Genomic DNA, 16,655 nt, shown 5'->3' with positions numbered 1-16,655 from the left:
TGAACTTAAAACACCTGAGTTTCCTAATGTGTTCTCAGCCTGTTATAATTCTAGACAAAGGGGAGTAGCAATTTTAATTCATAAAAAAATTAATTTCACAGTACTCGATACAGTTATAGATCCAGAGGGCAGATTCTTAATCATTAAACTATCTATACTTGATAAAAATCTATGTATTGTAAGTGTATATGGTCCAAATGTTGATGATCCCTCATTCTTTCACGGTTTTTTCAGTGCACTCTCTGAACACTTAGATGGCACACTTGTGCTTGGAGGCGACCTCAACCTTGGACTGAATGAAGAAATGGATAGGCTCAATACAGCAGGAACTCAGCGTAATTGGCAGTCCACAAATATAATCAAACAGTATATGAGCGACTTTGGTCTTTGCGATGCATGGCGCTCCCTTCACCCCACCAGTAAGGAATATACTTTTTTCTCACATGTTTATCACTCCTACTCTCGTCTGGATTATTTTTTGGTCAGCAGCTCACTGCTGAGCGACATTTCAGACATTGAGATTCATCCTATAGCTGTCAGCGATCATGCTCCTGTATCTCTAACACTAATGCACAAGAATAATACTATGCCAAGTAAAAACTGGAGATTTAATACATCACTGCTTAATGATGAAGACTTTATTAAATATTTTAAAAAAGAGTGGACTTCATATTTAGACTTTAATGACACTCCCGGAACATCAGCTTCTGTTTTATGGGAAGCAGGGAAAGCTGTGATGAGAGGTAAAATAATTTCTTTCTCATCACATAAAAAGAAAAAAAGAAAACAAAAATATTCAGGAATTAGAAAAAAACATCAAATCACTAGAAGAAGCCTACGCGTCCCACCAAGATCAGGAAACATTGAACAAAATACGCAAAACAAAACTAGAATTAAATGAGATAATTGATAGAAAAACAAAATTCTTAGTACAAAGACTACGCTTACAAAATTATGAACATAGTAATAAATCCGGTAAATTTCTAGCAAACCAGTTAAAAATAAATAAAGAAAAAACAACTATATGTGCTGTTCAAGATTCATCTGGGAACACAATATATGAACCGAAACAAATAAACAACATTTTCAGGGATTTCTATAAAACGTTGTATTCACCACAAATAAACCCATCTAAAAAGGAAATTGATCAATTTTTAGACAACATAACTCTCCCAAAATTATTAGACTCAAGCAATGGCACTGGATTCGCCACTGACATCAGGTGAACTCCAGGAAGCCCTGATAAATATGTCCAATAATAAGGCTCCAGGTCCAGACGGCTTTCCTGCAGAATTCTACAAAGAATTCTGGACGATTCTAGCACCAGTTTTTTACAGAACGTTGTTAGAAATCAAAGAAAAGGGCAGACTTCCATCAAATATGAATTCTGCAAACATTAATCTCCTGCTAAAACCAGGCAAAGACCCTGTATATCCCTCAAGCTATCGTCCAATATCCCTTATTAATGTAGACCTCAAAATAATCTGCAAAGCTCTCTCGAAGAGACTAGAGAAAATAACCCCCCTCTTAATTCATCCTGACCAAACTGGTTTCATAAAAGGTAGGCACTCATCAACAAATACACGTAGATTACTTAATTTGATAGACTACTCATATAGTAAAAACCTTGAAACTACAATATTTTCCTTAGATGCAGAAAAAGCGTTTGACAGAGTTAACTGGAAATTTCTATTTGCAACTTTACACAAATTTGGTTTTGGATCTTCTTTCATCAACTGGTTAAAAATATTATATAATTCCCCAACAGCTTGTGTCAGAACAAATGACCAGACATCCTCCAGCTTATGTCTCCTGAGGGGCACCAGGCAGGGATGCCCACTCTCCCCTTCACTGTTTGCAATTTTTATCGAACCACTAGCAGCAGCAATTAGACAGAATTCAGCAATTAAGGGCATAAAATGCAAGAACGTAGAACATAAAATCAGCCTTTATGCTGATGATGTGTTACTCTTTCTCCAAAATTCACAAACCAATATCACTGGGGTGATTGAATTGATAAACTCTTTTGCAAGAATATCAGATTACTCAATTAACTGGTCAAAATCTACAGTCCTTCCTATTAATTGCTGCTTCCATAATTCCTCTTCTACTCCACTGCAATCGGGAAATATAAAATATTTAGGTATTAATATTTCTCCCAAGCTTGCAGATCTAACTAAATTAAACCATACCCCACTTTTAAAGAAAGTAGAAGGTGATCTGGCTAGATGGAAATGTCTACCCATATCACTCATGGGAAGGGTTGCTGCTATAAAAATGATGGTATTACCAAAAATAAATTATTTATTCTCAATGATCCCAACTAAACCGCCGCAAGATTGGTTCAGATCTCTAGATTCATATATGTCCAAATTCCTTTGGAAAAATAAGCCCCCACGTATAAGCTTAAAAACACTACAAAAGACCAAGGATAAAGGAGGATTAGAACTACCTAACTTTCAGCACTACTTCTTAGCCAACAGGCTTCAGTTTATCTCAGGATGGCTAAAACATACCCTCTTAGATGAACCTTGGCTAGATGTAGAACAAGCACTTTGCAATAATCTAGAGATTTCAGATCTACCATTTATCAGCTCAAACATCCAACGACATGAATGCTTCAAAAGCATCAACATCAGCTCTTCTCTGACAGCATGGTGGGAGTTTCTGAAGTTGACAGAGTCTTCATTAATCCCATGCAAACGTACACCTATCTGGAACAACCCTGACATATTACAAAACAATAATATGATAAACTTTTCAGATTGGAATGGTAAAGGAATCAAATATGTAGAACATATACTAGAAGGAACAGAATTTATTTCATTTGACAGACTAGTTACACAATATGGGATCAACAAGAAAAGATTTTTAGAATATCAACAAATTAAATCCATAATAAAAAAGAAATTTAAACTGGGTCAAGTTGAACTACAAACACCACCAAGTGTGGTTCAACTTTTTACTCTTAAAACCCCCAAATTACTATCCAAAATATACAGAATGCTTTCTAAAACAGATGAATCAATATCACTTCCTATTGCAAAATGGGAAGCGGATTTATCAGTTAACTTAGACCAAAACTTCTGGTCTCAGATTTGCTTAAAAACCTTTCATCTAATCAGAAATCCCAGTCTTCAATTAATTCAATACAAAATACTACATAGAGTGCACTATACAGGTCATCGGATGTTCAAGATGGGCTTTGCATCTACCAACAACTGCTCACACTGCCAAACCAATTCACCGGACAATTATATCCACGCTCTTTGGTTCTGTCCACCAGTTCAGAAGTTTTGGCGCGAGATATGTGAAGACTTATCAAAGTGTCTGAAATGTAACATTCCAACTTCCCCCTTAGTGTGTTTGTTGGGCAGCTTAGATAATGTCACTTCAGAAAAGAATATAGCCCATATGGTTTTCACTGCTCTATGCATAGCCAAGAAAACAGTCCTCATGAACTGGAAAAATAAAAACAATCTTAATTCTAACCAATATAGAAATTATCTATTAGATTACATTAGTCTTGATACAGCCTCTGCCACCACATCAGATCAATCGCTCTGGGCTCCTCTGATCAGCTCCATCACCTAGTGGGGGTGGGGGGTCATATTTTGGTCTCGCCTTCACTGTTGTGATTGGTGTGGGGGTAGGGTCAGGCTTGGGGCGTCGGGGGGTTCCCCAGGAGCATCTTCCTTGGGGGGCTCAACCCGGGGTAGCGGTCATGGCCAATTAGGGGCTCTGTTGGCTCTTAGGTGACGGCTTCCTCGTGGCTACGTGCAGCGGGGCTAGGGGAGGGTCTGTGCTGACGGACGGGGGTTACTGACCTGGTAGCCTGGCTGCCCCTGGGTGGGTCCGGGACGGGCGTGAGGTTCTGGGGGCGCTCCGGCTCTGGCCTGGGGCCCTGGCCGGGCCTCGGGGGCCTGGGTCCTGGTTGGTGTGTTGCCGGGGTTGTGGGCCGGTGGGTATATGGGGGCCCGCCACTGGCGCAGGGTGCCGCCGGTGCGCCGAGCCAGCTGGGGGGCTCTTCAACTGGTGGGGGGGGGGTTGTCACATCTTGCAGGGGCTTTCCTCTCTCAGGAACTCTCTCTGCAAGAGGGGGAGATACAGGAGAGGTGGAGGAAGATCTCAGCCTGGGCGTCTATTGTCTTATGTAGTCTGGAAGATGAGTGGATGATGGGGTGGGTGCAGTTTTCTCTGTTGTGGGGTTGAGTGGACTGCCCCGGGCTCTGTGGGGCCGGGCGGCGCCGCTGCGCTGGGCCCCGGTTCGGATGGGCCTGGGCCCCCCTTCCCTGGTGGGTCGCGGAGTATGGGGGTGCCTACTGGGGTCAGCGGGGGAGCTGGCCCCAGGGAGGGGTCACTTGCTCCTCCCTTCCTTCCCTCCCCATCTCCAGCTGCCTCCCTCTTCCCGCTCCACCACAACCACCCACACATGCAGGGCCTTGGAGTGGGGGTGTGTCACCAGGGTGCAGAGGAGGTAACCCCCCCCCCCCCTCTGTCCCCTTCTGGCTGCCTCTGCCTCAATTTTATCCCGCAACTTAGACATTCACATTACTCACATTCTCATTACACATAAATATAGGATCTTGGGGGTGGGCACGCTACACGGAATCCCAATTACCATCAGGGTGTACACCTCACCCCCGGCGTCGTTGCCCACCTCTCAATTTTAAATACACGTAGACATTGAGGGCTAGCAGGAGGGACTATGCGCTTACCTGCTGCTCTCTGGCAGGTAGCTCCATGCCCTCCTGGGTTTTAAACGCACCTTAGAACACACATACATCAACACTACAATGAGCGGGTGGAGGGAGGATAGGAGTCTTCTCTCACCCTCGTTCTCTGCTTTCTCCTGGAGCAGGGGGGCTAGGAGGAGGAGTTGGCCGTCCGACTGGGGTCCGGAGTGTGGGGCCTCCCTGCTGCTGCGGAGTCGGGGCGGTCTGCTTCTCCCCACTGCAGGGAAAAGGGTAACACAACCTGGGTCTGGGTGCAGTTCCCCCCTCCAGGGGCAAGGGTACCTAGACCCGGTTCGTAGAGTACGCTTGGGGAGTGTGATTGTGTGTACAGCGTCTCTTTATGTCTGTCTCCACGTTGGTTGAGTGTGGAGTAAGTGCATATGAGAGCATGAGGGTGGGAATGGATGTTTGTATCTGTGTGTGCCTGTATGTCTGTGTCTATATGTCAGGTTGGGTATCAGATGCCACCTCTCTGAGGACAGCTCAGGCCCTCCAAGGTTTGGAGGCCTATCTCCCCCCACCACTTCCCCTGCCGGGGGCGGACTCCCTCAGACGTCGGTGCGTTGGTGGTTCTTTGTGTCCGGGGGTGGGCGTCCGGGTACACACCGGCTCACTCCTTGGCGGCTGCTTATCGGGGCCTGGAGCCTGGGGCTCGCTTGGGCCACTTCGGAGGTGGGGTGCCCCCGGCCTCTCGGCCTGGGGCTCGGTCACTCAGGCACAGCTGGCTGCCGGCGGAGCTCACGGGCACGTCACTGCAGCCCCCCCTGGCTTCTGCTCCGTGGCTGCTGGGTGACCCCTCATCTGGGACTCTCCTCAGCTCTTTCTGGGACAGTGGCGCGGCTGCCCCTCTGTTGGTCTTCCTTGGTCTCTTGTGTTCTGGGGGCCTCTGGATGTCTGGGGTTTTGATCTCCTCCATACCTGCTTCATGCCCTGGAGGACGGGGCAGTGGCCCCCCACACCCTCTAGCAGATCATTACATGAGGGAACCTTTTAAGAAAACAAGCGCGTCCATGCTCACAGGTGTACACACGGGTGATCACACACACAAACTACACCCTTTTTGGCTCCTACCTCAATGCACACTGTGCTGTCGATCTTACGTGCTGCACAATAATGTTTAATATTTAGTATTTACTGTCATATTCCCATATATCATTGTGATGTGGTTTATTGTATTACTCTCGTTTTCTTCTGCTTGTTTTCTTTTTTCTTTCTCAACAGGTGATCCAGGTGATCGATATATGTATTTTTTTTTTTTTTTTTTTTTTTTTTTTCTTCTGCTTATTCTGTTGGTTTTTGTTTTTTGCCCTTCTCCCCCGTCCCTCTTCTCAACTGTTTTTCTTCCCCTCTTTCTTTCTCCCTTTTCTTTCCCCCAGTCAAGTCTGTCCCGTATTCAGCAAGTGAAAATAAAATAAAGAATAAAAGGTGAATCAAATGGACCATTACGGCAAAGCTGGGATGGTCAATTTGGTAAAGAAAATCCGTTGGGCATCTTTCTTCGCCTTTAGACAATAATTCTGATGGCAAAAGAACCAAACGGGACAGGCAGAAAAAAAAAAAAAAAAAAAAAAAAAAAAAAAAAAAAAAAAAGAAATCCTCGCCGAGTGGGTCTGGGGGTTTGGAGACAGCAATGGGGGCGGAAGCTGCTGGGGCCGTCCCGAAACCTCCCAAGGGGCGGGTGGCGTCGGGGGCAGAAGCTCCTGTCGCCGTTCAATCTCCTAAATTTGACCCGACTGGCCAGGCTGCGGCGGGTTTGGTGACGGAAGATCTCAAGCTTGCCCTTCGCTTGAAGGAGGTGGAGCTGGAGGCTAAGGCTAAGGAAGTCGAGCTCATGCATCTCCGCATACGAGCTATGGAGCTGGATCCTTCTCGAGCGAAAGACTCTGTTCCCGTCCGTGTGAGTACACTCCCCGACACTTCCATCGTAGACCAGTTTAACGCTAGCAAGCAGATTGTTTTGGTACCTCCTTTTAGGGAGGGAGAGGTTGATTCCTATTTCACTGCTTTTGAGCGCATCGCAACCACTTTAAAATGGCCAAAGGATGTCTGGAGTTTGTTGTTACAATGTAAATTAGTAGGAAGAGCGCAGGAGGTCTGTGCGAGTCTTTCCATTGCTGACAGCCTGGATTATGAGGTTGTCAAATCCACTATTTTGCGGGCTTATGAATTAGTCCTGGAGGCATATCGGCAGGTGTTTCGTGCCTGTAGCAAGTCCGACAGTCAAACGTTTGTGGAGTTTGCACGTGAGAAAGCTGTCTTATTTGACAAGTGGTTGGCTGCCAGTAAAGCAGAGAACTTTACTCAGCTGAAAGAGTTGATCCTGCTGGAGGAGTTTAAGACATGTCTCCCTGAAAATATTGTGGTGTACCTTAACGAACAGAAGGTGGGGTTATTGTCTAAAGCCGCTGTCCTTGCCGATGAATTTGTGTTAACTCATCGTGCCGCACTTTCGACGGCGCGCCGTGAGTACACTTCCGCAACTCATCCTGCTAAAAGTTATAGGGTTTCCCCTAAGCGCCAGACACGTTCTGCTGCTATTCCTGTGTCAGATCGCAAGTGTTTTTATTGTCATGATGTCGCTGTTTGCCCATCACTACAGCGCAGGGAGCAGGCCCACACGGTAAGGAAGCCGAAAAGTGTGGGTTTCGTTCGTTCTATGTCTGCTTCCACTTCACCTAGCAATGAAGTGGGAGGTGAAAGCTTTGATGACGGCTACCGTCCCTTTGTGTCGGAAGGATTTGTTTCTTTAAACGGAAAAGAGGAGGATCGGGTGCCGATCACGATTTTGCGTGACCAAACCTGACTCCTATCCTCTTCCCAGAATGGAAGATTGTGTCGATAGGGTCGGTTCTGCGAAGTTTGTTACCAAGCTGGACTTGTTAAAGGGCTATTGGCAAGTTCCTCTAACATCACGTGCGGCCGAAATCTCTGCCTTTGTTACTCCTGACCATTTTCTTCAGTACACTGTCATGCCTTTCGGGTTGTGTAACGCTCCCGCCACATTCCAACGGCTCATGAATATCGTGCTGGGAGGCATCTGCAAGTGTGAGGTGTATTTAGATGATATTGTCGTCTATTCAGACACCTGGCCAGAGCATATGGAGACACTCACTGATGTGTTCCATCGCCTGGAAAAGGCATCCGGTAAAGCCATGGTGACGTACTTGGGGAAACAAGTGGGTCAGGGACAAGTGCGCCCTATCTTGGCCAAAATCCAGGCCATACTGGACTTTCCTGCCCCTCGGACTAGGCGTGAGCTTCGCCGTTTTCTCGGTATGGTGGGCTACTACCGGGGTTTCTGTAAAAATTTCGCGGAAGTGGTCGCACCCCTCACTAGCCTCACTAGTGTGTTGAAACATTTTGCGTGGTCCTCTGCGTGTCAGAGTGCGTTCCTGGCTGTTAAGACTCTCCTGTGCAGTGCGCCAGTGCTGGCTGCCCCTGATTTTGCACGCCCTTTTAAATTAGAGGTAGATGCTAGTGCAAACGGAGCAGGTGCCGTATTGCTACAGGAAGACCATCATGGTGTGGATCACCCAATCGGCTATTTCTCAAAAAAATTCAATGTCCATCAGTGAGGGTACAGCACGATTGAGAAAGAGGCCCTCTCTCTGCTGTTCGCATTGCAGCATTTTGAGGTGTACGTCGGTTCCAGCCCCTCGCCTGTGATCATTTATACCGACCACAATCCCCTGGTATTCCTAATGCGAATGCAGAACTCGAACCAAAGGCTGATGAGATGGTCTCTCCTGGTGCAGGATTTCAACTTGGAAATCCACCATAAAAAGGGCACCGAGAATGTGTTGGCGGGTGCTCTATCCCGTGCCTTCCTCTAAACATAACTGTTCAAAACATCTACAAAGGAGATGTCTTTGATTTTACCAACCTATACTTTTGCTGTACATTTGTGTGAGCGTGCTCTGTGAGAGCCGCTCCTGCTGTGTTAACTTAGTGCTTAGGCACCCTTAGGCTGAAGCGGAAGGGGTGAGCCGCCTTTTCCTTTGGGAACAGTTTTCTCCTGTTTTCCGGGTTAGGGAGCGAGGGCTAGTATTGTCATTTGTTTGTTCTGTTTTCTTTCGTAGGGTTTAGTTAGTTTTCTCTGGTGGGACTTAGTTGGTTTTGTTTATTATTTTGGCCTGGGTTCACCCTGGAGCTGTGCTTCATTATCTTCAATAAAATCACCTTTTTTACTCACAACTGTTTCGGATGTTTGGCTTGGGAACCAGGGCGGGTATTTGTCTCTCTCTCCTTCAACCTTATGTGCGTCTCTACACGCCTAGACTAGGGGCGTAACAAAGGCCATGTTACTCCTAAATTTCTATCTTGTTCAAAGAGAAGATATAAAACAAAGTTCTGAGCTAATCGACCTTAGTGTTCTTCATTTTTAAAAGAATCGATAAAGAATCGAAACTGGAATCGGAATCGTGAAAATCTTATCAATACCCATCCCTACTTACAAGGACATTATACTGCCACTGTTCTATCGAAATTTTAAACAAATATCCTCATATGTGGGATATATGAGTTTGATTGAATCTGTTTTAATGTTTTGTATCATTGCTTGGTTTGGTGATCAGACTTGGTAACCTGGTTAAAGTGACTCGTCAGATTTCAGGCAGGTGCTGAGGAAGGAAGCCTCTGTCGTGTGAAGAGTAAGAGACAGTGTCTTTTATACCTGCTGCTGTTATCATGCTTAACACCAAACTATAAGCGTTGTTGCCATAACTACCGCACTTTGTTGATGCTAAGGATAAAACTTGGTTATATATTTAATTGCATATAAGAAGTCATTGTCCATTTGGCCCAGCTGGTTCCATTTTCTATTTTTCTTTTATAATTAAAAAGACAAATTAGGAAGATTTTTTTTAACAATGTTTTGATGGACATTTGAACTGACAGGTGTCACACGCTGTTTCACCACAGAGTTTAATCCTTCAGTCAATTCAAACCTACCAGCTTGTTTGCAAATCTGCTGCTCCACACACATAAATACGAATAACTCATTTTACTTTTTATTGCTAGTTTTTAAGTCTTTCTTCATGTATTGTGTTGTAATTCCTGTGTACTGACTTTGTGAAACATGGATTCATAATGCTAAAGCCATGCTAAACAATAAACCATATGTATATATCACCAGGAATCGGGTTCTGTGAATTCTTCTGGTGTCTCCACATTGATAGCTCATCTAATCTGGAAACATATCTGACTCTGAGTCTCACTTTTAGCTGAGTGATGGAGAACATTAGGCTCGTTGTGCACACAGTGCAAAGTGCTCCATCCTCCCTCCTCACAGTGATTCAAATGCTGCTAACAGTCTGTGAACCAGGAGGAAGAGGAAGTGAGAGAAGTGAAGCTCAAAGAGGAGACAGAGGTCGACATCATCCAGTAGGCGGTGCTCTCCTTCTGCACTGTGTTCAACCATTGTGTCAATAATAAGTGCTGCTGTGAAGAGAACAATTCTCAGACTGAATGTTGAACATCAGCTAGTTTCTCCTGTTGATTTAAACCTTGTTGTACAGATGGAACATTGGCTGTGGATTATTCTTGCTGCTCTTTTCTTTGGTGAGATACAAACAACAACATGTTTCCTCTGTTTAAATAAATGTGTTTGTCTGATTAATGGTGAGTTTTTAACCATCTTTATTGATCCATGTCTTCCTCTGCATGTTCTGTTCTTCCTCAGAGTGTAAAGGAGAAGACAAAGTGATCCAGGAACAAGGAGATGTCATTGCTGCTGAAGGAGACACAGTTACACTTGACTGCAAATATGAAACAACTTCTGCATTTCCATATTTGTTCTGGTACAAACAGGACGTGAACGACTATCTGAAATATGTTTTACGGCGAGATCCTTCTGGAACACAAAACGCTCAAGAGTTCCCAAAACACAGATTTGATGCTGAACTCAACAAGACATCAGTTTCTCTGAAGATCCAGAAGCTTCAGCTGTCTGACTCTGCTGTGTACTACTGTGCTCTGCGGCCCACAGTGACAGGAAACAGCAATACTCTGTACAAAAACCTTTGGAGCAAAGACAACAGAATACTCCACAACATCCACTAGAGGGAGCCACACACTGTTAAACCTCTGATTCTTGTGTCATTGGACTGATGACAAAGACAACAGAGAAATGAAGCAGTAAAGATCAGAGACAGAGACAGAGCTGCTGTGGAAGCACAAAACTATTTGAAGAAAAAACCCTTTATTTATAACAAAATGTTTCTAACAGTTTTGAACATCTGCAGTTTGTTCGTGTCTCCTTTAAAACTCAAACAGTTAAAAAAAAAAAGAAAGGAAAAATTAAAGCTGTTTTAAAGAAATTAAATTCTTTGTAACACTTTCAACGCTCCAAAATCTGAACCCACAATTCACAAATAACCACGAGACGGAAAAACAAGAACAACAAACATTTCTATCAGTGAGAGATTGTCTCGTACCTGCTGGTTTAAGTGACACTCAGACGCACACAGAAACCAAAGTAACGATGAAAAGGTTTGTGTGACTGTTACAGCTGCTGTTCGAAAACTGCAGATGGATGACACCAGGTGAAAAACTACTTCTCCACTTTAATATTTACACCACCATTATAAATTTAAAATGTCATAAAATGATCCAAAAGCTGCTGTAGAAAACCACTGAAAATGTGTCGAACTTACAAATAACTGGAATCTCTGAGAGGTCGATATAATGCTATTAGAAAAGTTAAAGTCCTTTTCCAGAGTGTCAAAGAAATCTCCCAAAACAAGAAATTAGGATTAAAAAAAAAGAAAAGAACAAAATCACAGGATGCGGCCCCGAGGCAGATCCAGAACAATTACACCTCTCGCCTGACTTGGGAATACCTGAGTGTTCCCCTGAAGGAGGTCTGAGCTTCTCTGCTCAGGCTACTGTCCCAAACCCAGCAGCAGAAGATGGATGGATGAACTCAGTCCTGATGGAAAAGAAATCTAACATGTAATATATTCTAAAAGATGCGTTATGTTTTCATTAGGGCAGTGGTTCTTAAAATGTGGTACGCAGGAAGTCTCAAATTTTTTTAAAGATTAAATAATATTCCACGTCCCTGCATTAGAGAAAAAGCTTCATCGCAGAACGGAAAATAAAAATAAAATGAAGAACACAGTTTTATACGTGACAACATCTAAATACTTGTTAGATACTTGTTTTCTCCACAAAACATTCAGCACTGCAGCTTCTGCTGTTTGTGGGTTTTCATGTGAAACAACAAATGATGACTCTGGCGGAACATTTTCCCACAGGTTTTACAGTGATACGGCTTCTCTCCTGTGTGGATCGCGTTGTGGCTTTTTAGCGACGTTGACAGAGTAAATCTTTCCCCGCAGGTCTCACAAACATACGGTTTCTCTCCTGTGTGCGTTCTCATGTGGCGCAGCAGGTTACTGCGTTTAATGAAAGTTTTCCCACATAACTGGCAAGAATGAGGCCTCTCTCCTGTGTGGATCCCTTTGTGTAATTTAAGTGACGATGATTCGGAAAAACATTTCCCACAGTCATCGCACAGGTGCAGCTTCTCTCCTCTGTGGCTTCGCATGTGGCCCAACAAATGACTACTCTGACTGAAAGTCTTTTCACACACTGTGCAGGAATACGGCCTCTCACCGGTGTGGATTCTCAGGTGGATCGTCAGATTCCCGCGTTGCCTAAAAGTTTTGCCACATATGTGGCAGGAAAACAACCTCTCTCCTGTGTGGACAGTCATGTGGCGCAGCAAAGTGCTCTTCTGAGCAAAACTTTTCTCACATGTATTACAGGTGAATGGTTTCTCACCTGTGTGGATTTTGTAATGCTCCTTTATTTGGCACTTTTTCTTAAAAGACTTTCCACAAATGTCACACTGGAGAGATTTTCGACCCGTGTCAGTGTTACACCGACTCGCTGATGGCGGGAATTCTTCAGAATTGTTGCTCTGACTTCTGTTTACATGAAGATTTGACTCTGGATTTCCAGAGTCTGGATTTCCAGAGTCTGGATTTCCAGAGTCTGGATTTCCAGAGTCTGAATCTCCGTTCTTCCCTCCTTCCTGATCTCGGCTCTCAGCTGCAGCAGAGCCGTGAGTGAGGAGCTGGTCACGGTTTGCTTCTGATTCACTGTGGTCACTTTTGCTGTGAGCAGAAGTCACCGTAGAAGTTGTCGTCTCTGTCACTACGGACTGCTCTCCCTCCTGACTGCTGCAGAGTTTGTTCTGTTCCTCTGTGCGCTCTGGAGGTTCTGGTTCCCCCTGGTCCAATCTGGAGCTCCTGTCCTGGTTCCTGAGCTGCTGCTGAGGGAGGTCTGCAGGGACAATAGGAGAAACCAGAAAAAGAAAAGCAGTGAAATACATTGTTCCTTTAATCTGTAAAGATTTATGACAATAAGATCCAAGTTTGCTTTATCTAGTATTTGTAAATGTATCATATATGCTTTTATATGATGTAGTAACTGTTAGAGATCTCAGGTGCTGTGCTGTGGGTGATGGGCCCAAAGCACGGTGGATTCATCTGATTTCTTTGGGCTGTGCTCAGATGCCCCCCAGCACGTGAATGTCTCCCCACACACCAAAGAAAACATGAAATTAACCAGGTGTGATAACCGTGACTGTTCGACGTCAGTCGGTTTTATCGTCACCGTCTTGACTTCAGTTTGTGTTGTATTGGTGAAAAACCTCTGTGAGCAACTGATGTTTAAAAAATTGTTAAAATAAAACATTTCAATTCATTCAGATTTTTGGTATTCAACGTAGATAAAAATACTGAATGGTTGCTTTGAATGAGTGTACAAGTATCCAAACATATATATCATGTATATAAACATATCCTGATATTAGATCTTCCTCATATCGCCCAAAGTCTTTAGACCGTTTGTAACTCTCAGTGACGTCATATATACACATTTTACTATATGTACTATAGCTTTTCTATATTTTCATCCTGTGTCGAGCCAACTGTAATGAAACTGTGTGCCTTGTACACTTGCTGTACACTGAATGACAACAAAAGCGTGTCTTTAAGCACCAAGCCAACAAAATTAACCAAACAACACTCGTAGGTTTGCAGCTGACATGGATCCACTCGTTTTATACATTTATACATACTTTGAGTCTAATGCTGAAACTTTTTAATTATAACAATACTTCATGGTATTTCTTCCTGAAAAATAACTGCAGCTGCATTATAAATTGTGTAACAGAGCTGATTAGGACCAGACCATCAGAGGGAGACTCACCTGTTCTGTGCACATCTGTCTCAGCACTGGAGGTGACATCCAGCTCTCTGGGCTGATGGTTGATGTCTTTCCTGATCTGGGAAGAATTATTTAAAACCTTGAATGCTTCTCTGGATTCAGTCCCAACAAACACACTGGAGTCAGAGTGAGTGGCGTTACTGAGGTCGCTTTCCTTGTAAGTAGCAGTCACCATGAAGGTATCCGTCTCCTCCTCCAGTCCCAGCTGCTCTCCCTCCTGACTGCTGCACAGTTCCTCCTGTTCCTCTGTACTCTGAGGAGGTTCTGGTTCCTCCACACTGGAGCTCCTCTCCTGGTCACAGAGCTGCTGCTCAGGGAGAACCTCCTCCTCTCTGCAGAGGAGTCGCAGTGGAAGGTCTGGAAGTAGAAAAGGACACAAAAAAGAAATAAATAATATTATAAAAAGGCAAATACTCCGATACACGCACACACACACTTTCAAAGTTACTACATGGAGAAAAGCCAAAACAGAGAACACACACACGTACTGAGGCTGTTAATCGTGTCTATACTGCACGATGTACACATGTGGATAACACGGGTAGGTTATGTAGAAGAAAAAGAGGAATTCTGGAGTAAGTTGGATGAAGTGGTACTGAGTGTCTGCAGGGGGAGAGAGAGTTCAACAAACATGTAAGTGAAGGGAGGAGAGGTGATGAGGAGGCGCTGGGTAGGAGTGCCTTTAAAGAAAGGATAGAAAAGGTTGTGTTGAACTTTAACAAGAGGGAGGAACACAGAGGGATGTGTGAGACTGGAGGAAGGTGCACACAGCTTCAGCTTATACAGAAGGTGAAATCTGAAGGAGACACAGCTGGGGGCATCAGATGGAAGTCTGCACTTTGGAAATCAATAAGAGGAAGTGAGAGAAGCTCAGGAGGAGCTGAGACAGACTCCGAGTGGCAGGGAAGAGTTCCCAGAAGACTGGAAAGCACAGCTGACATGCTGAGGGAAACTCTCAGGGAGGGTTTGTGTATAGTACATATTGTGTATCTGTACAGAGGAGAGAGAAGGAGGAGGTTTGGTGGAAAGAGGGAAAATTTCTCCTGGAGCAAATATTCCGTCATACTAGAAAGTGTTTTGGAAAAAAGAGAGAAAAGGTCATCTGTTGTCCTGTGTGGACGGAGCAGGAAGGAGGCGTTGTTGTTGTCTCAGCTAAATGAGTGAGTGTGTTAGTACATACGATTAAAACTTAAGCACCAATGTCTTTAAAACAAACCCCAAAACACAGCCACTAATGTACAACACAGAACAGAAACTCCTTCTGATTGGTCAGCATTTACGTCACAGAGACAAACTGTGATTCGACACTTTGAGTGCATCCAACAATCCACAGCAGAAACACCGACTGTGATCCAGGGCAGCACGGTGCTGTGGTGGTTAGCACTGTTGCCTCACAGCAAGACGCTCCTGAGTTTGAATCCACCACCTGCTCACGGCCCTGTGTGGAGTTAGCATGTTCTCCCCGTGTTTGAGTGGGTTCTCTGGATTCCTCCCAGTCCAAACACGTGCACTTAGTGGGGTTAGGTTAACTGGTGATTCTAAATTGCTCCTAAGTGTGTACCTGAGTGTGAACGGTTGTGTGTCTCTCTGTGTGAACGGCCTGCCCAGGGTGTAGCTGGGATACGAATGAAATTACTGAAACTCTCTTGCTTCATAATGACGACAGTCTGGACAAAGAGCTGCCAGAAGCTTTTCTACAACTTTACACAACAAAGAGTTGAGCTGAGAAAACCAGACACGCGGTTAAAACTGAGCTTCTTTGTTTTTTCTCTCATATGCGGATTTCTCCGGGATTAAATGCGTAGTTAAACTTTCCAGAGGCAGGACGACGCCCTGGAAAGTTTAACGGTCCGGCCCACTGAAGGTCAAAGTGCGCTGTTTGTGGTCCACGGAAGAACATCGGTTTGTGTGACTGAATCCAGCCCACCAGAGGGACACTCACCTGTCCTCCGAAGCTTGATTTCGGGTTTCCAGGTGATATCCAGCAGTCTGCGCTGACGGTCGATCTCTTCCTCGTACTGGACGATCGTTTTTTCAAACTCCAAGAATATTTGTTCAGCAGCAGCAGTTAGTCGCTCGTTGATAAACTCTCTCAGATACTGAACGGAAGGCATTGTTGCTGACACAGCTCACACACAACTATACACTCTGCTACCTTCAAACTTTACTGACCCCAACACCTGTGGAAAGTTAAGGCTACTTCAGCTTGTTGCTGCTAACTTCCACCTGGTGTCACATAGCAAAGTTCCGGCGGTGGAGGGCGGCGAACTTTCGTTCCGCTGCTGTCACGTCGCTCTCACAGAAAACTTCATGTTTGATCTGAACAATGATTACATTCACAAAGTGACGACACAGCAGACGGACCCACAGATGGCACCAGGCACGTCTGCCTTCATGGTTCCTCCGGGTTCAGCGACTGTTGTACCCACAACACAAAACGTTACCATGACTACCATAAATAGATGCCCAGCCCTCTATTTTAAAGTTTGGCATTAAATTCTTTTTGGGTCTGTTTGGCTGCAATAATGTTATAATTCACTAATACTGGTTTTTGCACGACTCCAATCAGTGACAACACTCACATATAAATACATTTGTCTGCTTGCTTTCTTTGCTTAGTAGTAGTAATAATAATAATAATAATAATAATAATAATAATAATAATAATAATAATAATAATGA

General features: G+C 44.4%; 1 protein-coding gene across 2 annotated transcripts; it reads right to left on the bottom strand.

Moving 5' to 3' along the window:
- Positions 1-9,131: 9,131 nt before the first annotated feature.
- Positions 9,132-16,387, bottom strand: LOC146496919 (uncharacterized). Of its 2 annotated transcripts, XR_014870627.1 has the most exons (4): positions 15,916-16,387; positions 13,956-14,330; positions 9,975-13,025; positions 9,132-9,941 (listed from the first exon to the last, which is right to left on the bottom strand). XR_014870627.1 is itself a non-coding variant. In XM_085140770.1 (3 exons), the coding sequence occupies exons 1-3, from the start codon at positions 16,085-16,087 to the stop codon at positions 11,914-11,916; spliced, it is 1,659 nt and encodes a 552-aa protein (XP_084996896.1). In that variant the 5' UTR covers positions 16,088-16,387; the 3' UTR covers positions 9,132-11,913. The 2 variants fall into 2 exon arrangements, 1 of the variants encoding a protein (XP_084996896.1); XM_085140770.1 differs by having other exon boundaries at positions 9,132-13,025.
- Between the last annotated feature and the right edge of the window lie 268 nt (positions 16,388-16,655).

The sequence above is a fragment of the Neolamprologus multifasciatus genome, chromosome 18 (genome assembly GCF_963576455.1).
Source record: "Neolamprologus multifasciatus chromosome 18, fNeoMul1.2, whole genome shotgun sequence".
Classification (NCBI taxonomy): Eukaryota; Metazoa; Chordata; class Actinopteri; order Cichliformes; family Cichlidae; genus Neolamprologus; species Neolamprologus multifasciatus.
Note: the sequence above shows the minus strand (reverse complement) of the source record. Positions and strands in the feature narration are given on the sequence as shown.